Below are 21,538 nucleotides of genomic sequence, written 5' to 3'. Positions count from 1 at the left end.
AATACTCATCCAGACAGGTAGGAGGGGCGGATCCGGGGTGGAGAAGATGCGGTGTGGTGGCGACGGCAGGAGCAGGCTGGCAGAAACCCCAGTCACATGTTTTAAAAAGTCAGGAGGGACACCTGGGGAGCATCCCCAGCTCCTCACCGGACATCGCAGCTCATGGTCCCAGCACTGGGGAAAATCAGATCTCATTGCTTCTGACTGTGCAGACCAGTGGGGGTTGGGGTGGAGACAGAAACTACTGATCTCAGCAGAATCCGCTTTTTAAAGTGCCCCCAGGGTCCTAGAACGTCCGCAGACCCATCCACTCTGGGAACGATTGTCAGGGCAGCAGCTAGAGGGGCACCAGTCCAGTGTGGAAGTGGGAGAGGTGCCTGGAAAAGGTGTGAGGGCTGGGCAAGCAGCCTTGTTCCCTCTCAGAGCCCTCCCCAACATATAGCACCACAACGTGGTGAAATGGGTTGCCCTGTACTGACGATTCCCTAAGGCTCCACTCCTTACAGCATAATAGGAGCGACAGCTCTACCTGGGACATGGAGGCAAACAAACACAGGAGCATGTCAGAATGAGGAGACAGAGAAGTATGGCCCGAAAGGGGAAATGGATCAAGGTTCCAGTGGGAGAACTAAGCGACAAGGAGATAGCCAACCTAACAGATGAGGAGATAGACAACCTAACAGATGCAGAATTCAAAACACTGGTGATAAAGATGCTCATAGTCTTGACAGATATGCTTGAGTACGGTAAATGCATAAGAGAAGATGTGAAGGCTATGCTAAGTGAAACAAGGAAAATCCACACAAAACCAGTGGTGAAGGGAAGGAAACGGGTTCAAATCAATGATTTGGAACATAAGGAAGAAAAAAACAGTCAACCAGTGCAGAATGAAGAAACAAGAATTGAAAAAAATCAGGAAAACTTCCAAAATTTTGCGAAGGAGATGGACATACAGGTCCAGGAAGCATGGAGGGTCCCGGGCGAGCTGGACCGAGAGGGAACCACACCAGGATGCATCATGACTGAGATGCCAACGGTGAAAGATAAAGACAGAACCCTGGGGACAGCAAGAGAGAGGCAGAGAGTTGCCTACAGGGAGTGCGTATAGGACTATCAGCTGATTTTTCAGAGGATACTTTGCAGGCAGGAAGGGACTGACAAGCAGTATTCTATGTGATGAAAAGCAACCTACAACCAAGATTACTCTATCCAGCAAAGCTATCATTTGGAATGCAAGGGCAGATGAAGTGCTTCCCAGACAAGGTGAAGCTAAAGGAGTTCATCATCACCAAGCCATTATTATATGAAATGCAAAGGGACTTAAGAAAATGAAGATCAAAAATATGAACACTAAAATGACAACAAACTCACAACTATCAACAACTGAATCTAAAAAATAAAAACAAAATCCAACTAAGTAAACCAGAATAGGAACAGAATCATAGGTATGGGGATCATTTGGAGGGTTATCAGCTGGGAGCGGGGAGGGGGAGAAATGGGGAAATGGTGCAGGGACTAAGAAGCATAATCAGTTGGTACAAAATAGACAGGGGATGTTAAGAATAATATAGGAAAGGGTGAAGCCAAAGAACTTATATGCATGACCCATGGACACGAACTAAGTGGGGGTGAGATTGCTGGAGGGAAGGTGGGTACTGGGCAGAAGGGAGCAATGGGGAAAAAAATTAGAATTACTGTACCAACATATTAAGTTATACTTTTTTAAAAAGTTACATACTGATCAAGGAGTATCAGTGAAAAGCAAGCAAGATAATTACAAAGGAAACCACACCAACTTACATCACAACTTGCTAAAAACCTAGAATATAAAGAAACAGGGTACATGGCCCTTATCAGAAATAATACAAAACAATACTGGGGAATGACTGCTTCAGTGCACTAGCAGAGAAAGTGAACTGTGAACCTGTAATTCCATACACAGCCAAAATATCTTTCAAGTGAAAGGATCTATTAAAAAAAAAGACATAAACATGAATACAACTAATATCAGAGCTAATATGTGAACAAGAATTGACAGAACTAGAGGACAACTCAGATAAATCCGCAATTATATTTGGAAATTTTAACACCAGTCTCTCAGCAATTAATGGAACTAAACAAAAAATCAGTGAAGGAACAACAGTGGACAGAGTAACCACTCCCTTGACCTACGGGGCATTTGCAGAACATACCAAACAAGCAGCACACATGTTTCAGTGCACAGGGCATGTTCACCCAGACAGACCATATTACTCACCACAAGATTACTCACAGTAAGTTTAAAAGAATTGAAACCATAAATCTCTGATCACAGAGTGGTAAATCAGAAACCAATAATGAAAGATATTTAGCAACTCTTCAAATATTTGGAATGTGAAAATATAAATGACAAAAAATAAAAATAAGATAGCATCCAGCTGAAACAGATAAATTTATACTTGGAAATACTTAAGAGTTGTAAATTCTTAAATTAGGCAAGTTTTTACATGTTAAGAAGTTAGAAAAAGCTAATGCAGGAACCTAATGAACAAAACAAACAAACGAGCAAAATAAAACCAGAGGCATGGAAACAAAGAACAGATGGACAGTGACCAGTGGGGAGGGAGAGGGGGAGAAGTGGGGAAAGAAAGGGAAAGGTCTAGTCAAGGAACTAATGTAAATGACCCATGGACATGGACAACAGGGTGGGGACTGACTGTGGGAGGGGGGTGAAGGGGGTGGGGCAGGGGAGAGCAATTGGGGGAAAAATGGGACAGACTGTAATAGAACAACAATAAAAAAAAAAAGGAAAAAAAAAGAAGTTAGAAAAAGAATGACAAATTAAACCTGAATTATTTAGAAGAAAAAATTAAGGATGAGAGCAGAAATCAATAAAATAGAAAACAATAGAAAAATCAGTAAGGCCAAAGTTGGTTTTTTAAAAAGTCAACAAATTGCTAACACCTGGGAAAACTGATTAAGAAAAAGAGAAAATACACATTACCAATGTCAGGAAAGCACAAGGGGGCATCACCAAAGACACTAATAAATATTAAAAGATAACAAGAAATGTTATGAACAAGTATATAAACATAGATCCAACAACTTTAAAAAATGACTAATTGCTTGAAAAACACACACATCAAAATCAGTGCCAACAGAAATAAAAACTCAGAACAGTCTCCTACATGAAGTTGTCAGCAAAAACTTTCCCATTATTAAAACTCTAGGTCCAAATAATATAAACTGGTGAATTCTGTTAGACATGTAAGGAAGAAACATTAGAAATTTTACACAAACTTTTTCAGAAAATAAAGGAGTAAAGGATACCTTGTAATTTGTTTTATGAGGCGAAAATACCCTTGATAAAAATACCAGACAAGAATATCCTAAAAACATTCCAGACCAGTATGCCTCCTAAGCAAACAGGCAACATGCTTCACAAAACAACAGCAAACTAGACTCAGCAAAATAAAAAGACATTACAAAATGGGTATTGGACCAGCTGGGTTAACCCAGATGTACAGATTTATTTTAACATTTGAAAACACAAAGAGAGAACCATGTTATTTTCTCAGCTGAAACTTAAGCAACATGGGGAGGATGCTGTGCTGATAGGACAGGGACCTAAATAGCACGATTGGAACAATTAGATAAACTGGAGAATGAATGGCAATTCAAGGACATATATCTTGAATTTGAAGCTTCAGTTCTGTAAGGAAATAGCTTTGAATAAACACTGAAGTACAAAGCAGCAAAGGAGTGTAATGAATGCACATACTCTCAAATGGTGGAGAAAAAATAATAATTACAAATACACACTGAGGAAACAATAAATCAAATATGGCAAAATGATAAAAATTGGTAAACCTGGGTAAAGAGCATATGGGCTACTTATTACTATTTTTGTAACTTTGAAGTTATTTCAAAATCAAAAGTTAAAAAACATCCCAGTAGGCACTTTTGTAGAAATTGATAAACCGATTCTAGGAACTATATGCAAATGCAAAGGTACTAGAATGGCCAAAACAATCATGAAAGAGAACAAGAATAATGGAGGATTTACACCACCTCATTGTGAGATTTACTATAATGTTACAATTATCTAGACAATGTGGTATTGGGGTATAAGAATAGATCAGTAGAACATGGTAGGAAATCCCAAAATAGACCCATATATATGGTCTACTTTTTCAATAAAGGCCCTAAGGCATTCAAGGAGGACAGGACCTCTTCCCAAAAATGATGCTTCAGCCCTGACTGGGTGGCTCAGTTGGTTGGAGCATCACCCCATATACCAAAAGGTTGAGGTTTCAATTCCAGGTCAGGGCACATACCTAGGTTGCAGAAGGGAGGCATCCTATCAATGTTTCTCTCTTGTATCCATTTCTCTATCTCTCTCCCACCTTTCTCTCTCTTTCAAATCAATAAACATATCTTTAGGTGAGGATTAAAAAAAAATGGTGCTTGAACAACTGAATATTAGTAAGGAATAAAATGAACTTAAATCCACAACTCATATTGTGCAAAAACAATCTGCTTTTGAGAAAGATCACAGACCTAAACATAAACACTAAAATTATAACACTTAAGAAGGAAACACAGAAGGGTATCTTTATAGTACTGAGGTAGACAAAGGCAAAAATTTCTCAGACATGATGCATAAAAGAAAAAAATGATAAATTAGACTTATCAAAATTAGATTTTCTTGCTCATTAAATGACAGCATTAAAAAAATAAAAAGGCAAACCGCAGGCTGGGAGAGAACATTTTATGTATCTGACAAAGGAATTGTATTCAGAATATATAAAGACATCCCAAAATGCAATAAGAAGACAAATAACACAGTAGGACTGGACAAAAGGCCTAACAAATACTTCACAAAAGTGCAGCCTGAAAAGATGGAGGAAATTTAAATTAAAGCACCATGCCTCATCACGACATAAGACACCAGAATGTCTAACATTAAATGACTGACAACATCAAGTGTTGATAAGAAAGCAGAGCAACTGGAATTCTCATACATTGTTGGTGGCAGTGTAAATTGGGGAGACCACTTTGGGGAAGACTTTGGCAATTTCTTTTACTTCATATATACATTTACCTTCTGACCCAGTAATCTCAAACCTAGAATTTTTTCTAGAGAAGTGAAAGTGTGTTCACAAAAATACTTGAGCACAAATGTTCATAGCAGCTTTACTTATAATTGCTCCAAACTAGGAACCCAACTGTCCATCAACAGGTAAATAGATAACAACAGAATGTTATCAATAACAAGGAATAAACCACAGAATTTTTCAAATACCACATTTTGTGGAAGAAGCCTCCTGAGAGCATGTAAGCAACACAAGGCATTTTGAGTTTTTGTCTGTTTCATTCGTTGCTTGTGTCCCCAACACCCTGAACAGGGACTGGCACATAGTTGGCCCTCAATTTAAATTCTCTGAATGAGTGAGTTTCTCAAAAATCAAATACCATACTTTATTTGACTTCTAATTCCGAGAGGAAATACTCCTAGCATCCAATTTATACCTATGTCAGATTAAATGTGGCAAAAACGTCCACCTGGTCCAACTAAACACACCAAACATCAACATTCATTTAATAAAAACCCAATCAGCTGAACCTTGTAGAAACATTGGTTTTTGCCACAGCCACCTGTAAGGCCAGGACAGCATGAGGCACCAGAGGCAGAGGCACAGTGGTTCTGATGTGACCAGTCCATCCACTGAGAAATAATGCTATTCTCTCCCACCCTGCTTGGGGGCTGGTCCCCTGCTTGGTAAACTTTGGAAGGCTGGTATTTCCTTGGGTGACTTTGGAGGTCAGTGGCTCTCATCCACCCACCTCCCAATAGGTATAACAATAGTGCATAACAGCTAATACATGGGCTCAGGTGAATGCAAAAAGACTTGGTGGGGGCATTAAATGTGTTACTACATGTCAAATGCTGATGTCGTCATTATTGCTAAAGTGCAAGCATTTTCATTTGTGTGTCTACATGGTCTAAATTATGGAGAAAACGTGTGTATTCTCTACTTACTTTACAATGCTTGCCTGCTTAGTCACTTACTGCCTGTATCACATAACCCTGAAATGATTACGCTTCTATCTTTTATTCAAGTTCTGTATTATGGTATTGAAAATCAGTTGTTACATTTTCCAGCAAGTAAACCTTATCATAACAAGAAATCATAGAGGAAAAATTAGGTTTTCTTCTCTCCTCCTTCCAACTCAATCTGATGAGGTTGGTGGTTTAAGGGCTTTATCATCAAGTTAGTTTACTTACCAAGAGTAAGGCAGCTTGGTTTCTCCTGAGTCATTTTTAATTACTGGCTTGTAAGATGGCAGTTTCAGGATTTTTTTCACAGTGCTATATTCCTGTAATTAGGATAAAGTTTGAACTAGATTTATGACAAATTCCCCTGAAATAGTCATGGAAGGAGTGTGAGGCAGAAGATGGCTAAGTTCTGTTTAGACATGCAAAGGTGTAACCTGCCTAGAGACAGCATTATGCGGCTGCATTTGGGGGCCTGGAGGTGATGCATATCAGACCTGGAAAAGGGATTCCAGGGTCATGACCACAAGTGGAGAATGGCTGAAGCCTTGGAATTACTACAGTCTGTGAAGTAAAAAAATAAGAGATCAGGATTCAGTCCCAACTAAGGTAATTTCCCAGATTCACATAACTTTTAACTGTCCAAAAGCACAATATACTTCCTGTAAGTAGTAGTTTGTTGGAGCACATTATATATGCATGCACCTGCAGGCCATGAGGCTGGCCCAGGACAGAACCACAGGGAACAGGACAGTCTGATGCTCAAGCTTCAGGGAGCGTACCCTGCCCAGCACCCTATCACACCCCCCATCACCCACTGGCATGCCAGCAGGCTACCACACCAGTGTATGCAGGGGTCTGTAGTTGTGAAAATGAACCACTTTTTAGAAGAGCAGATAAAAATGAAATGCACAGCCTCGCATTAATCCCCTTGCATTACTGAAACACTACTTGAGTAAGCTATTATAACCCAGTCTTTGAACCTACATTTGTGGGGGAACAGCCTATTCTTAAAGCTTTTGATCTCCACATACAACCCTCCTTTACTGCACCCCCTGTAAATGAGTGAAAGAAAAAACAATTGTAAATGGTAGTAACTCCTTTAACTGTCAAGGATTTCCATCCCCCACCTCCCTCAACACACACAAACTGATGTGCACCACACTGCCAGCGTCCATGTGTGTGGACCTGTGAGCTGTGAGGCAGCGCTGGGAAGGAGGGTGATGAGCTTGGAGGGGGTGAGTCACCACGATCTCTCCTGTTCGAGTTTCAGAACCAACAGCAGTGTGCCCTGAAGCTGAGGCACAGCACACAAGATCAACCAAGGCTATGTTATAATTCACAGTACACCACTAGACCAACAACAAAAGGCCTTTAACTACTACTGTACATTTTCTCAGGAAATGGCCCGAGAGGAGTCACAGCCTAGAATAATCTGCTGATATTCCAGTGACAAAAACAGAGAGCTGTGAATGATTCTGTTTTAAGCCAATTGATTTTCCCTGTCTTTGTTTTGGGTAACTTCCTGAGACATCATAAAGAAGGTGGAGGTTAGTCCACTGAAACACAATCATGGCCAATAGGGAGAAAAAGTCATGCCATCAGAAAGACAACTACCAACGGGCTTGTGCCTAGGGCTACAAGATATGGGCATAAAGTCATGCGCCAGCAGTTAGCAGGTGAGTGCAGCACTGAAGAATAACTCACTTGACCTAGTGCAGTCAGTCTAGAACGGTAAAGTGAGTCAATATGAACTCAATTATGTAACATAATAGTGATATGTCGAAAGGATGAAAACTACACCATCACCCTGTATCTGAAAAAATGGGAAAACCGAACTTCCATGCGATTCCAATGAAAATACAAACTGATAAAATTCATATGGGAGAGTAAAAGACAATGGTCAAGACAATTTAGAAAAATGAAACAGTAAAAGGTAGAGGTGCTAGTCAGGTCGCGCTGCCCTAACAAATACCAGATATAGGGTGACTTAAATAATAGATATTGATTTCTCACAGTTCAAGAAGCTGAGAAGTTCAATATCAAAGTTCTGGTCTATTCAGTTCCTCGATCTCAGGTGGCCACCTTCTTGCTGTCTCCTCACATGGCGCAGAGAGAGAGAGAGAGAGAGAGAGAGAGATCGAGCTCTGATATTTCTTCCTCTTGTAAAGACACCAGTCCTGTCAGATCAGGGACCCACCCTTATGACCTACATCATTTAACCTAATTACCTCCTTAAAAGCCCTATCTCTAATACAGTCCCATGGAAGGGAAGGAGGGAGGTTAAGGCTTCAAAACATGAATTTGGGGTAGCAACAATTCAGTCCATAGTAGTAGGTAAGGCTATTTGTGTATACATGGTGTTGCAAAAGTAGGCTTACAGTTGTTTGTACACAGTTTATTCTTAATTATTATTTATTAATTATTGTATTATCTTCCATATGAACTGTAAAACTACTTTTGCCCCAACCTGTATATAGCAAGATGCATTATAAAGCTATGCTGTTAGAAAATTGTAGCATTATTCCAGGTACAGAAGCTAATGGATGAAAACAGCCTAGAAGCACAGCTGCATGTACAGAAACTTCACATGACAGAGGGCATAGTAAATTTATTGATTACGAATAAGGGTATTCATTAGATGGTACCCAAGGCACTAGGCCAGCGATTTTCAAATGGTGTCCTGCTAGAATTTTTAAGGTGCTGGGAGAGAAGCAGAGGGGGACCCTTGGCCTGGGTGGGAGCTCAGTGCCAGCCTGTGATGCTGGTGCAGGGCCCAGCAGCTGCACTTGGAGCTGTAGTGGTTGGGGAGGTGTCAGTGATGTCTGGGACATGCGGGGCTCTGCAGGACAGGAGGCAGGGGGCGGGGGGTGTGGGGGTCCAACACGTAGTTGGGACCACAGATGGACAGGACAGCTGCTGCATATCATGGCGGTAGGGGACATGGAGTGAGGCAAGAGGCACTGCTACAGGGGATCTCCAAGGACACCTACCCCCAGAGTTATGTCCCCATTGTCCAGCCCCTGGCATATCCTGATTCAGACGCTGTGCTCATCTGCTTCAACATTACCTGAGCAGCAACACTGGATAGTGTCTTAAAGAAGTGGCAAGGAAAGCCTTGGGTGTTTTGCCCCAGTGCCAAGGTTGTGTTGGTTGGCTGAAAACTAGACATGTGGACTACCTGGTCACACTGAGGGAGCTGTCCAAGCAGCGGCTTGTCCGTTACACATGAGCCGGGCACTGTACTGGCCAAGAGTGCAGGTGCGGGCAGTGTCCTACATGGATTGCTCCTTCTGGTCCTCTGGGCGCAGTGTCAGGGATATCTTCCACGTGGCCACAGTGGCCTCCCCTGGCTATGGCCATAGGCAGCTGCGCTGTACTGACTCACACAGGGACTGCAGTGATCCACTCAGCTGGCAGGATGGCCAGATTGGGAGAATGGGAACAAAGACGAGATACACAAGGATGGAGCCAAGTGTTGCAACCTCACATAAGGAGCCAGGGAGGGGCAGAGTGTCAGAGGTGGTGGTGATGGGCATAGCTGTTCCCCCGCTTGCATGCTGCCTTCCTGACCTACTGACTCTAGCTGGGACTTCAGGGTAGGCAGAGTAAGCACTTCTCCTAGGCAAGGGCCCCAGAAGCAGAGGTGGCACCATTCCCTACATCTTCGTCCCTCTCCTCTCCACAGGCAGTTGAAGGAGCTAGCAAGGCAGGCATCTGGGCCAGGAGCTGGGACAGGGCAGGGGGGCTGGGGAAGCAGCATCAAGCAGTGACCTTGGTTGAGCCTCAGTAAATAAAGGGTGCCTTCCTTCCCCACCTCCAGGCCCCATATCCTGGTCCTGGCTTTATTCCCTAAGGAAAGTGTCCATTCAGTGATCTTTCCTTTTCCTCTCCTCTCACTTCCACAGCTGTTTTCACTCATCCTAACCTCCAGGCAGCAAGCGCTAAATTAAAAAGCAGGTTGAGAAGCCCACCCCCATATGCTCACCAGTCCTAACTCCTCCCTGTCTTTCCCCAATAGCCACTAAATTAAGCCTATATCCTTGGGGGGTACATTTTTAAACATGCAGTACCTGATTATTTAGCCAGGGGCACTGACCCTTTACCCTTAGATTGTCAAATAAAAAAATTGCAACAGCCACAATAGCCGTCCTGTGTGAATGAATCAAAATTATACCTTTCTTTTTTTTTTTTTTTGTCAGATTGGTAAAAAATAGAATATATTTTTTGGTGTGCCTCAGAATGTTAGTAATTAGTTTATGTGTGTCATGAGATGAAGAAGGTTGAGAATTGCTGCATTAGGCCATTGATATGGAAGCATATTACAGAACCCAGCTTATACCAGCATAAAATCAATTTCAGATGGAGTAAAAACTATATAAAAAGTATATCTAAAATATATTTTTAAGCTCTTGCAAATCAATAAGGGAAAGACAAATATCCTAATGAAATATGAACAAAATACAGTCCATTCTGCTTATCTGTAGTAGTTATTTTCTATAAAGTCGCTGTAAACACTGAATTAGCTCCTTGTGGAAAAACAAGTGTACTGTAAATGGTCATCACATTTTCACCAACTGATCAATATATAACCTTGTTTTACATGCGTTTCTGTTCTTGTTTTATTAACACCAAGCTTAGGAAGGAAGCTCATCTAACATATGTTTCCTCCAGGAGACACATCCCAGCTTCCTCACTAAGGATCATGAGGCAGCACTGTTGCACCATGCCTGGGCCATTTCAACAGCAAAATCACCAATAAAAAGCATAAAATGTAAACAGACCTCAAAAAGGATACTTGTTGGTAGTAAGAGGCTCCAACAAGAAGGCATATCTCAGCTGGGACCATGTACCTTGGGGTAACTGTTCTACACATGTGCACAAGTGACTGTGAAAATACCGAGTATTGATTTTGGGGTTACGAAGAAATTTCAGTGAGGAACAGAATTTGCAGGTATGAAATCCTCAAACAAGGAGGATAAACTACATGAATGGGCAATTCAGTGGCTATGAAACCAACAAAAATAATGTTCAACTTCACTATTTATAGGTCAAGTCTAATGTAAATTTACTATAAATTACTATTGGCAAAACTTGAAGTTCTGCTAATAGCACATGTTGGAAAACATGGGAAATGAGAACTGGTGCTCTGCTGGAGGGACTATGGATTCCTTGTCCACTTGTGAGTGAAACCCACTGCAGGTGGGAGATGCACCTGCAACTCCAGGCCCAGATCTCTATCACCAGAGGGCTCTGGGCCACAAGGACAAGGAGGCAGACATATGTTCACATAAGATGGTCTGTGTCAGTGGGACAACTGCCCTTCTTCACTCAGCAGGTACATGGATGATTAAAGTGGGACTGACTCACACAATGGAATGCTGTATGTTTGTTAAAATGAACATAGCTTACATGTATTTACATGACCTTGCAAACTGGAAAACCCTCTTTACCAACCTCCAAAAAATGCACTTACATGCTATTTACAAGAGACCTACATAAAACAGAATACCAAAAGGTTAGGAAAAAGATAGGACAGGAATAGTAAAAGAGGTTTGTAGCAAACACAAACGAAGAAATAGCTGGTGCAGCGATGTTATTATCTGCAAACAAAACTCAGGGGAAAAAATTAATGGGGACTTCAAAATAAAACAAACAAAAGCTGTACTACTTCGAACCTATACTCATTTAAGAACACACACAAATTTAAAAAACAAAAAACTGATAGAAATTGGCAACTCCAGAATGAGTATGTAATCTGTGTGGACAAAAAAAAAAATCCAGACATTTTAAATAACACACTTAACATATGTGATCCAATATATAAATCAAGATATGTGTGGCCCCATCAGAAAACACTCATTTGAAAAAAACATCAGAAAACACTCATTTGTCCTAGAGGAAAACATAGGCAAGAAAATATCAGATATGTCACGTAACAATCTCTTCACGGATACATCTCCTAAAGCAAGAGAAATAAAGGAAAAAATAAATAAATGGGATTACATCAAACTAAAGAGTTTTCTGCTCAGCAAAAGAAAACATCAGCAAGATGAAAAGGAAACCAACCATATGGGAAAACATATTTGCCAATGACATCACAGACAGGGGACTGATTTCCAAAATATATAAAGAGCTGATACGACTCAACATCAAGAAAACAAACAACCCAATTAAAAAATGGGCAAAGGACCTGAACAAACACTTCTCCAAAGAGGACATACAGAAGGTCCATAGACACATGAAAAAATGCTCAACATCATTAGCCATCAGGGAGATGCAAATAAAAACCACAATGAGATACCACCTCACACCAGTCAGAATGGCCATCATCAACAAATCAACAAACAACAAGTGCTGGCGAGGATGTGGAGAAACGGGAACCCTACTGCACTGTTGGTGGGAATGCAGACTGGTGCAGCCACTATGGAAAACAGTATGGAATTACCTCAAAAGATTAAAAATGGAACTGCCTTTTGAACCAGCGACTCCACTACTAGGATTATACCTGAAGATTCTTGAAACACCAATTCAAAAGAACTTATGCACCCCTATGCTCATTGCAGCACTGTTTACAATAGCTAAGTGCTGGAAACAACCTAAGTGCCCATCTGCAGATGAGTGGATCAAAAAACTGTGGTACATTTACACAATGGAATACTATGCAGCAGAAAGAAAGAAGGAACTCCTGCCATTTGCAACAACATGGATGGAACTAGAGAGAATTATGCTTAGTGAAATAAGCCAGGCAAAGACAGAAAAATACCATATGATATCACCTAATATAGGAAACTAAAGAACAACACAAAGGAACTGAATAGAACAAAGAGTAGAATAGCAGTCAATAGGGGGGAGGGGAGAGGGAGAGAAGGGGGATAAGTAAGAGAAGTGTTTAGTCAAAGAACATATATAAAAGACTCATGGACAAGGACAATGGGGAGGGATATGATTGCGGGAGAGGGGGTGGGTTGGGTGGGGGAGAGAAATTAGGGGAAAAGGGGACAACTGTAATTGAAAAACCAAAATAAAAAAAAAAAACACTCATTTGTTGAAATGATAGTACACAGTCACAAAAACTGACCATATCTAACTGTTCACAAAGAAAACCTTAACAAATTATCAAAAGTAAAATATATACTAAATTCACTGATAACAGTGCAACAAAAAATCTGAAAAAATAAAAGCTTATGTGCCTGTGCCCAGAGATGGAAAAGAAAGATGTAGCCAAAATGGCATTTAGAGGCAACTTTATAATATTAAATGCATTTGTTTGAAAATTTTAAAATGACTAATACAAATTACTTTTTCAAGATATCAGTATGACATAAAGATCACTTGAATGAAATTCATAAATCTTAAGTATCCCATGAATAATACATACCAGAAAGGCTCAAGTTAAAAAGACTGACCAGCAAATGTTGGTGAATGCATGCAGTGACCAGAGTACTCCCATCCCCTCAGGAGAAGGTCAGGTATTTCTTACAAAATCAACATACACAGACCCTATAAGCCAGCGATTCTAGCCCCAGATATTTACCTAGAAGAAATAAAAATATATGTCCCAAAACACATGCTTGAAAAATCTATCACAGTTTATTCATAATAGAGAAAAGATGCAGCCCGCTCAGAAGCCCATCAACAGGAGCATGGATTCACCAACAGGCAGTCATACAACTATTCAGCAGCAAAAGCAGTGACCTGCTGATACACATGGTGAATCTCAAAGACAAAGCCAAGTGAAGGAAGCCAAGTGACTATGTGCTGTAGGGTTTCATCTCTATGAAATTCTAAAATACCTAAAACTAACCCACTGTAGAAAAAAAATCAGAACAGTGGTTGCCAGGGGAGGAGGGGAGTGGACTAGTGGACTAGGAAGTTCTCTGACATAACTTTAGAGAGTGAGAGGAATGTTCTGTGCCTGGACAGGGGTTTGGACTGCAGAGGGCTTTGCATTTGTTGAATCGTATTCATGGAATACTTAAGATCTGTGCTTTTCATTGTTAACTCAAAAAGAAACAAGAATATACAGATATCGAACTCTTGTTCATGATTTCCATGCTGAAAAATTTCAGAATAAGTGTACAAGAATCTGCAACTTGTGAAATGAATAAAAAGAGAGAGAAGGACAGATTGATGGGTGGAGAGGGATGGAAAGAGAAGCAATAAAGTCAGCACAGTGTAATTAATGTAAATGGTAGAGTCTGGTTGGTGGGTGTATGGAATGGATATATAATATAAAATTCTTTCTACTTTTCCATATGTGTGAAATTTTTCATAAATGTTAGCAAAAAAGGGTATCTTAAAGCATGAAGAAAGTGCTCCTTGACAATTCAATTATATATTAATTTTCCCAAATTTATCTAAAAAATTCATTGCAATTCCAATCAAAATACTGTCAGAATATTTCAAGAAAACTAAGGTGTTTTTTAATAAGACACATAAAAACCGACACAATTATTGACAAATAATTTAAATTTCTATGTTATCATGAAATAAGACATGCAATTATTAAAAATCATTAAGAAACGATATCAGGACAATGGGCAAGGGCTATGAACAGGCAGTTGGCAAAGAGAAACCAGAAGTGCCAGGAAACATCTATGCCCACCCACAAGCCGCAGAGGTGACGGTGATGGGGGAGCAAGGCAGTCAGTACAGCTCTCCTTCTTCAGAGCAGCAAAATGAACAGATCTGGGGATCATTTTGGAGACAAGGAGAAATGGGCAGGGAAGCCACACCCGTGTGTGTCCCTCCCTGCTCTACTCTTCAGAATGCCCCTCAAGAAACTGTCTACCAGTCCTGGGTCACAGACAGGGAGGCCACAGAGGGCAGAGGAGCCACAGAAATTCTTGATACTGCAGGAAGAGTCACGCACTTTGAGGATGGAGAGAAAGAAAGACTATTCTGGGAATTTTATATGTACTGACACTGTAGTTAAACGTGTCCAGTATAATATCATTTATGTAAAAAAGTGAGTAAAAGTGAGGTACTATATATCTCAAAACTGAGAAAGGCCCTGATCCAGCCCACCCACGTGACAATGCAGGACCCTGGGGCACAGAGCTTCCTGAATTATTTGCACAAATGTGTTGATTTAACCCATAATTAAAAATAAGAAAAAAATAAATGCAAAAACAGTTAAATTTTTATATAAAATTTAAATATATAAATATATTTAATATTCATATATTTAAATTACATTATAATACATAAATTATGGTATTTATATACTCTAATATATTGTATGTTTGTTATATGTTTTTGTAAAGTATATAAATTATGATATAAATAAATTATATGATAGAAAAGACAATAATAATTCATTTGAAATGACGTATCTTTTCTAAAGCCTTATAGGTGTTCCCTTTATGCAGCTTCTTCATTCCTCATTACACTCATGAATGATTGCTAAAGAGGAATGCTTCAGCACATTTGCTGAACACAGAACATTCCCAAAAATCTACCTTGTGTAAGAGGCGCCTGCTGTGTGTTCAGAGGGCCCAGCACCTCACTGTGCCATGCCGTACCGTGTCATGCCCCAGTGGCCAGTGTGTATGAGGCACCAGGGCACAGGGATGTGCAAACACTGCTCAGCTAGCCAACACAGCACCTGGGTCACTTTAGAACACTGGAGGTGAAGCTATGGTTCTCTGATATGTATGATAGGAAATGAGGAATCCAACTGCCAATCCAACCTCAAACACAGGTACTAAAAATTCTCAGGCACACGACAAGAACATGTCAACGTGTCAGGTCCAGTAGGGAATCTTCCTACAATGGATGGGCATGCTGAAAAGATTGACCCAGGAACAGAGGACTGAGTTCACAGGTCAATGAAGACCCTGAGCCAGGCTCAGAGCCTCAATTTCCTTATGGGTGAAGTTGGTCTGAAAGTCTGCCTATGGCCATGGGTGGTGCTAGGACTTCAGGTTCCCAATGTGCTTGGATACTATGTGCCAGTGTCCCTGGCAAACTGGTCCAGGTGCCTGTCTGGAAGGTCACAATAGATGAAAGGCACTAGCAATGTCTGTTTTCATGACATTTTTCCTAATACTAACTGGAAAATAGAATTGTTTTCTAGCCCACAGCAAATGCATTGTCATTCTTGTGTGAAGTTCAGCCAACTTCCAGCAAATTCGGCAAAGATGTGTGAGCTGGATTTAAAACCTGAATTCTTACATAATGGAAATCCTCAGAACATGAGAAAATGATTTAAGGAAAACAGATACTTACTGAAAATTATGATTTGGGCTGTGTGTTGGACCTAAAAAGAAAGAAAGAAAAAAAAAGGACATGTTAATAATACTTCATAATTTGGAACCAAACTTTTTTCCAATCCAGCCACTGGTGAAAGTGGCCGCAGCCAGGGCGCTCCTGCGTGGTAAGCTGTCCTTGGCCGGACTCTGCCCCTGCCCAGGTTGCTGTGCCAGGGACAGGGAAACCACAACGCATGGAGGGGCACTTTCTGTTTAGGCAGAAATATTTGGACATATTACTGTAGTTTTTCTCTTTCTCTCTTGTCATCTAACCATGATTCATAAGATCTATCTTACCAATTAGTGACAGAGTGGCATAAGGTTTGTGTGACAGGCTGGGGCATTGCAGGGACCTTCCACAACTGGGATGAAAGGGGGACACATTCCTTCCTGCTATTTAACAAGCCAGGAGTACAGAACTGTCATCATGCTGGCTGTTTATCCCTCCTCTCAGCTGGGCCAAGTGTCAGTGAGCTGGGTAGGTGTTTGGGCCTACGGGGCCCCCCAGGCTGTGTGTGCAGCATGACTTTGTGACATAGGACCTGCCTGATAAATCTCACAGCTCACCTTTATGCCTGGGATTGTGTTCTGCATCCAGTGTGTCCTCTGTGCCCCTCTGCTTTTCTTACTAGTTGAATGGGAAGCAGAGTAAGGTGGGCCCCATGCATAATGGGGAAGGCCTCAGGGAACAGCTTTATTCATTTCCTCTCTGCTGGTGTGTATGTGTGCAATTTCAAACTGCAAGTTAATCTCCCACTCAGTGGCCGTGAAGCTCCCTAGCTGCAAATGGGCAGGCCCAAGCTATACCCACTCACCAAGCCGTACAAATAGGACGCCGGTGGCAGTTATGGTTTTCATCCCATTGGTGGCCACGCACTGGTAGTAACCAGTGTCTGTCGTGTCTAGGTCCTGGATGCGCAGCCGAGAGCCATACTCCGTCTTCCGGATGATGACACGCCGGGGCTCCTGCACGACTGGGGCATCGTTCTTCAGCCACCGCACACTGGGGGACGGGTTGCCAGCCACCTTGCAGTGCAGAATTGCAGTCTGGCCTTGGACTATGGTGATATTGTTCACTGGCTCCAGAAAGTTGAGAAAATAACCTGCAATGGAGAGTGTCTCATAAGAGCAAACTTCAGCAAGAGCTGAAGAAAGGACCACCTGGTCTTCTTCTGGGAGCTCCTAGGGGAAGCTTCAATTTCTCTCATACATATTGTCCAGTCCTGTTATTGGCAGTAACTGTGTTCTAGAATGTTGCAAGAACACTGAATTAGGGAATACAGAACCACTGCTGTAACTGAGCCTGTGGGCAGAGCATTTTCATCAACCGAACAATACCTAATCTTGTTTTATGTGTGTTTCTGTGTAAAAATACCTTATTTAATATGTATTGTTGACTCACTGACATGCTCACAGCCCACAGCACTGGAGCTCTACCTGAAGGACATATATCCAGCTCATGTGTTTTCTTGACAAGGCATGTCACAGCCCTCTGCACTTAGGGATCTGAAACACACTTCAGCACCAGTGTCCAGCATTTCAAACAGCGAAATCACCAACAAAATGTGAAATCATGGGACTACAGACCATGGAAAGGACACCTGGTTCACGGTGTGAGCTGAAACAGGCAGGCAGAGTGTCACTTCCTTCAACCTCAGCAGGAGTGCACGCGGCTGGAAATACAAATTCCCACTTTGGGATGTCTGCGAGTGACCCACAAATGTGCATGAGGGTGGATGTGGGGTTACAAACACAGGTTAGGCAATAGGCAAACTCACTAACATGAAATCCACAAATTAAAAGGGTTGACTATACTTCTCTTTTTAAGCTCTAAATCTAACCTAATCTCACTAATTTATTTATTTTTTTTTAAATGATTTAATGTGTTTTATTGATTAAATTATTACATTTGTGCCAATTTCCCTTCCCTCTGCTCCCCTCCACCCGGTGGCCCCCCTCCCTCCAGTTGTCCCCCCCTTTTAGATTATGTCCATTAGTTGTGCATACAGTTCCTCCCAACCTCTCTCCGTCTATTCCATTCCCTCCTACCATGATCCCCAATTCCTATATCATCTCCCTCCCTTTCCCCATTCCCCCTCCCTGTTGACCTCCCCCCAATATGCTTCCCGTACCCACAGTTCCTCTTTCCCTCTCGTTGCCTATTTAGTTTGCCTTTGTTTCATCTCCCTAGCTTCTGTTTTTTTTTTAAACCAGTCCCTTTAACATCTCATATAACAGTGGTTTGGATCTAATGAACTCTTTCAGTTTTATTTTGTCCTGGAAACACTTTCTCTGTCCTTCTATTCTGAATGACAATTTCGCTGGATAGAGTATTCGTGGTTGTAGGTTTTGGATTTTCATTACTTTGAATATTTCTTGCCAGTTTCTTCTTGCCTGTAGGGTTTCCCTTGAGAAGTCAGCTGATAGTCTAATTGGGACCCCTTTGTACATAATTCTTTTCTTCTCTCTTGCTGCTTTTAAGATTCTCTCTTTATCTTTAATTTTTGACATTTTGATTATAATGTGTCTTGGAGTGGTTCTCCCTGGGTCCAGTCTCTTGGGAACTCTCCTTGCTTCCTGGACCTGCAGGTCTATTCCCTTTCCCAAGTCTGGGAAGTTCTCCTTTATTATATTTTCACTCAATTTTTCAAGTTCTAGTTCATCTTCCTCATTCTCTGGCAAACCAATGATTCTTATGTTGGGCCTTTTATAGCTGTCCCAGAGGTTTCTGATCCTTTCGTTGTTGCTTCCCATTTCCTCTCTCTGCATTGGTTGACTGCTTGTTCCTTCTCCAAATTCCAGTTTGTTGAAATGAACTCTGGATTTTATTTCCTTTCCTTCTATCTCGTATGCGGTTTTGTTCCTTTCGTTATGAAAGTTTTTCGCTTCTTTCATATCTTTTTCCTGCTCTTTTGTGAATTCTGTAAGCCACCTGATAACAATGGCCCAGAACTGAGCCTCTGACAGGTTTCTTATCTGTTCATCTGTCAGGTTCTCTATCTGCTGCCTGGTGAGTTGTGTTACCGGTATTTCTAAAGTTGCCTGCCTCATTTTGACAGTTGCTTTTTGTTTTCTTGGGCTGGCTGTGGGGGCAGTGCCTGCGTACGCGTCACAAATTAGCGACCGGCGCCTGCTTGTCCGCGACCTATTTTGCAGCCCTGTGGTGCTTTCTGTGGGGGCGGGGGTCCAAGATGGATTCACACAGTTATTCAGCTAGGAGACCGGGATCCGTCCTCCCTCCCCCCTGGGCCTCACTGTTCAAGGCGATGCGGCGGCCGCTCTCCCCAGCTCCGGAGTCGCGCACCGCCCGGGACTTGGCCTCCGGGACTCCTCGCCGGGGTCGCGCACCGCCAGGGACTTGGCCTCCGGGACTCCTCGCCGGGGTCGCGCACCGCCAGGGACTTGGCCTCCGGGACTCCTCGCCGGGGTCGCGCACCGCCAGGGGCTTGCGTAGCCGCTCTCCCCAGCTCCGGAGTCGCGCACCCCCAGGGACTTGGCCACCGGGACTCCTCGCCGGGTCGCGCACCGCCAGGCCAGGGGCTTGGCCACCGGGACTCCTCGCCGCCCGCCGCTCTGGGTGCGACCGCAAACAGCACTGCCCACTTTAACTCTTACCTGCCCAAATGGCACCGTTGGTTTATAACTTCATATGTTGGACTTCCGTGTAGTTTTATTTTCTGGAATTTCTAGTTATCCTTTGTTTTGAAGTAGTTGTATTCCTGTATAGTTGTAGAGGGAGACCTAGCGTGTCCGTCTAAGCCTCCATCTTGGCCGGAAGTAGATCTAATCTCACTAATTTATGATGTAAATTCATGCTCAGAAAACCCATCCTCCCTCCTTACCCACCACAGAGATGTCCTCAAACACAAGCTCATCACTGGCCTAACCAGAACAAGAACGATAAGGCTGAGTGGTGCTGACAGCTCCATCCCACTGCACCCAGGTCAGAAGCAGAAAGAAAGCATGCTGGGCTCACACTCTACAGGGAATTACCCAGAATACAGAGAACAGGGCTGGAAACGCTGCCCTGGCCTCAGCTGCAACCTATTCCATGGATACAAGAGGAAGTGAGGCAGGCAGCAGAGGAGAGGAGTGTGTGTGTAGTGTGTGTGCTCATGTGTGTTTATAGTGTAGGTCAGGGTCATGGGATTACTCTCTCTTGACATAAAACATGCATGCTACAATTCCATAACACATAAAAAACAAAGAAGTCTAGACAGACAAGACAATCAATCATCAGGAGATGAACTCACTTCAGAATTCAAAACTGAGATAGCTTAATCTGAAAATAACTAAAACATATTCATGTTCTGAATCTTCTGGCTTGATTTCTGGTTGATCCCTAATTCTTTTTTAAACAATAAAGTTGGAAGACTGAAAGATGGCATATCTCTGTTATTACTGATTTAACTGGAGAGAAAGTTACAGGATTTCTAGTAGATCCTTGGGCTAAGTTTCACCGGATGGGTAATGGACTCCCTCTCCCTCCACACTGGGTGACTCAAGGTAGCTGAGGGGATGGGAGGCTGTGGGTTCCAAGATGAAGGGACAGTTTTCCTTCATAAGGGAGACTGGATAGATATCTGTCTGGAGAGGTGTTACTAATTCACACTGATTATTATTTATGGCTATTATGTTAATAATTAATGTCATTAGATTCTGCCTTGATTCCTTCTAGGTCAACCCTTTTCTCAATGCACTGAATTAACATGTCGAAGAGAATTCTTATGGATGACACAAAACTGGAAGGTAACTGAAATGTCAATGACAACCCCCTGAAAGGATATTCTAAATCAAGTAGGGTGACATCTGGATGAACACTCTTCATTAACTCAACTGAACCAGCTCAACTTGGGAAGAACTGTGTGCCTGAAGTTCCTGCACTCGTCGTCGTCGGCAGCCGTCCGTCTCGAGAGACGATGGTGTAGCTTCTTAAGAGTCTATCTGCACCTCCGAGAATGGCTGTGCAGTCCGACTCGGGAGTGACACGGTATCTGTCTCCTCCCGTGTTGAATCGACATCTTGTGATGACGCTGAAGCTACAGAGCCTGGGCAGGGTGATATGGAGGGTCTGCTGTTGCCCATGCAGCAGACCCCCCCTCTCTTCGCAGCTGAAGGGTCCAAGGGAAAGACGGAGTCAATACAGCTTGGCTTCAGGTGCGCCGCAGGAGTTGCCGGTGTTGACTACAACGTCGAACCGCCTTAGGGACTCCGGCTCCGGATTTTCTGTCAGGGTTTACTCCCT

General features: G+C 42.3%; 1 protein-coding gene across 1 annotated transcript in view; it reads right to left on the bottom strand.

Annotated features, from left to right (window-relative positions):
• ROR2 (ROR family WNT receptor 2) overlaps window positions 1–21,538 on the bottom strand; it is a 243,156-nt gene that overhangs the window by 23,807 nt on the left and 197,811 nt on the right. Inside the window, exons 3-4 of the mRNA XM_090273969.1 lie at window positions 17,109–17,396; window positions 16,271–16,301 (exon numbers count right to left, since the gene is read on the bottom strand). Of these exons, the coding sequence (XP_090130095.1) occupies window positions 16,271–16,301; window positions 17,109–17,396 (319 nt within the window). The remainder of the gene's footprint in view (window positions 1–16,270; window positions 16,302–17,108; window positions 17,397–21,538) is intronic.

Source organism: Furipterus horrens, unplaced genomic scaffold, assembly GCF_987537825.1.
Source record: "Furipterus horrens unplaced genomic scaffold, mFurHor1.1.pri manual_scaffold_4, whole genome shotgun sequence".
NCBI lineage: Eukaryota > Metazoa > Chordata > Mammalia > Chiroptera > Furipteridae > Furipterus > Furipterus horrens.
This window is presented reverse-complemented; position numbering and strand designations above follow the sequence as displayed.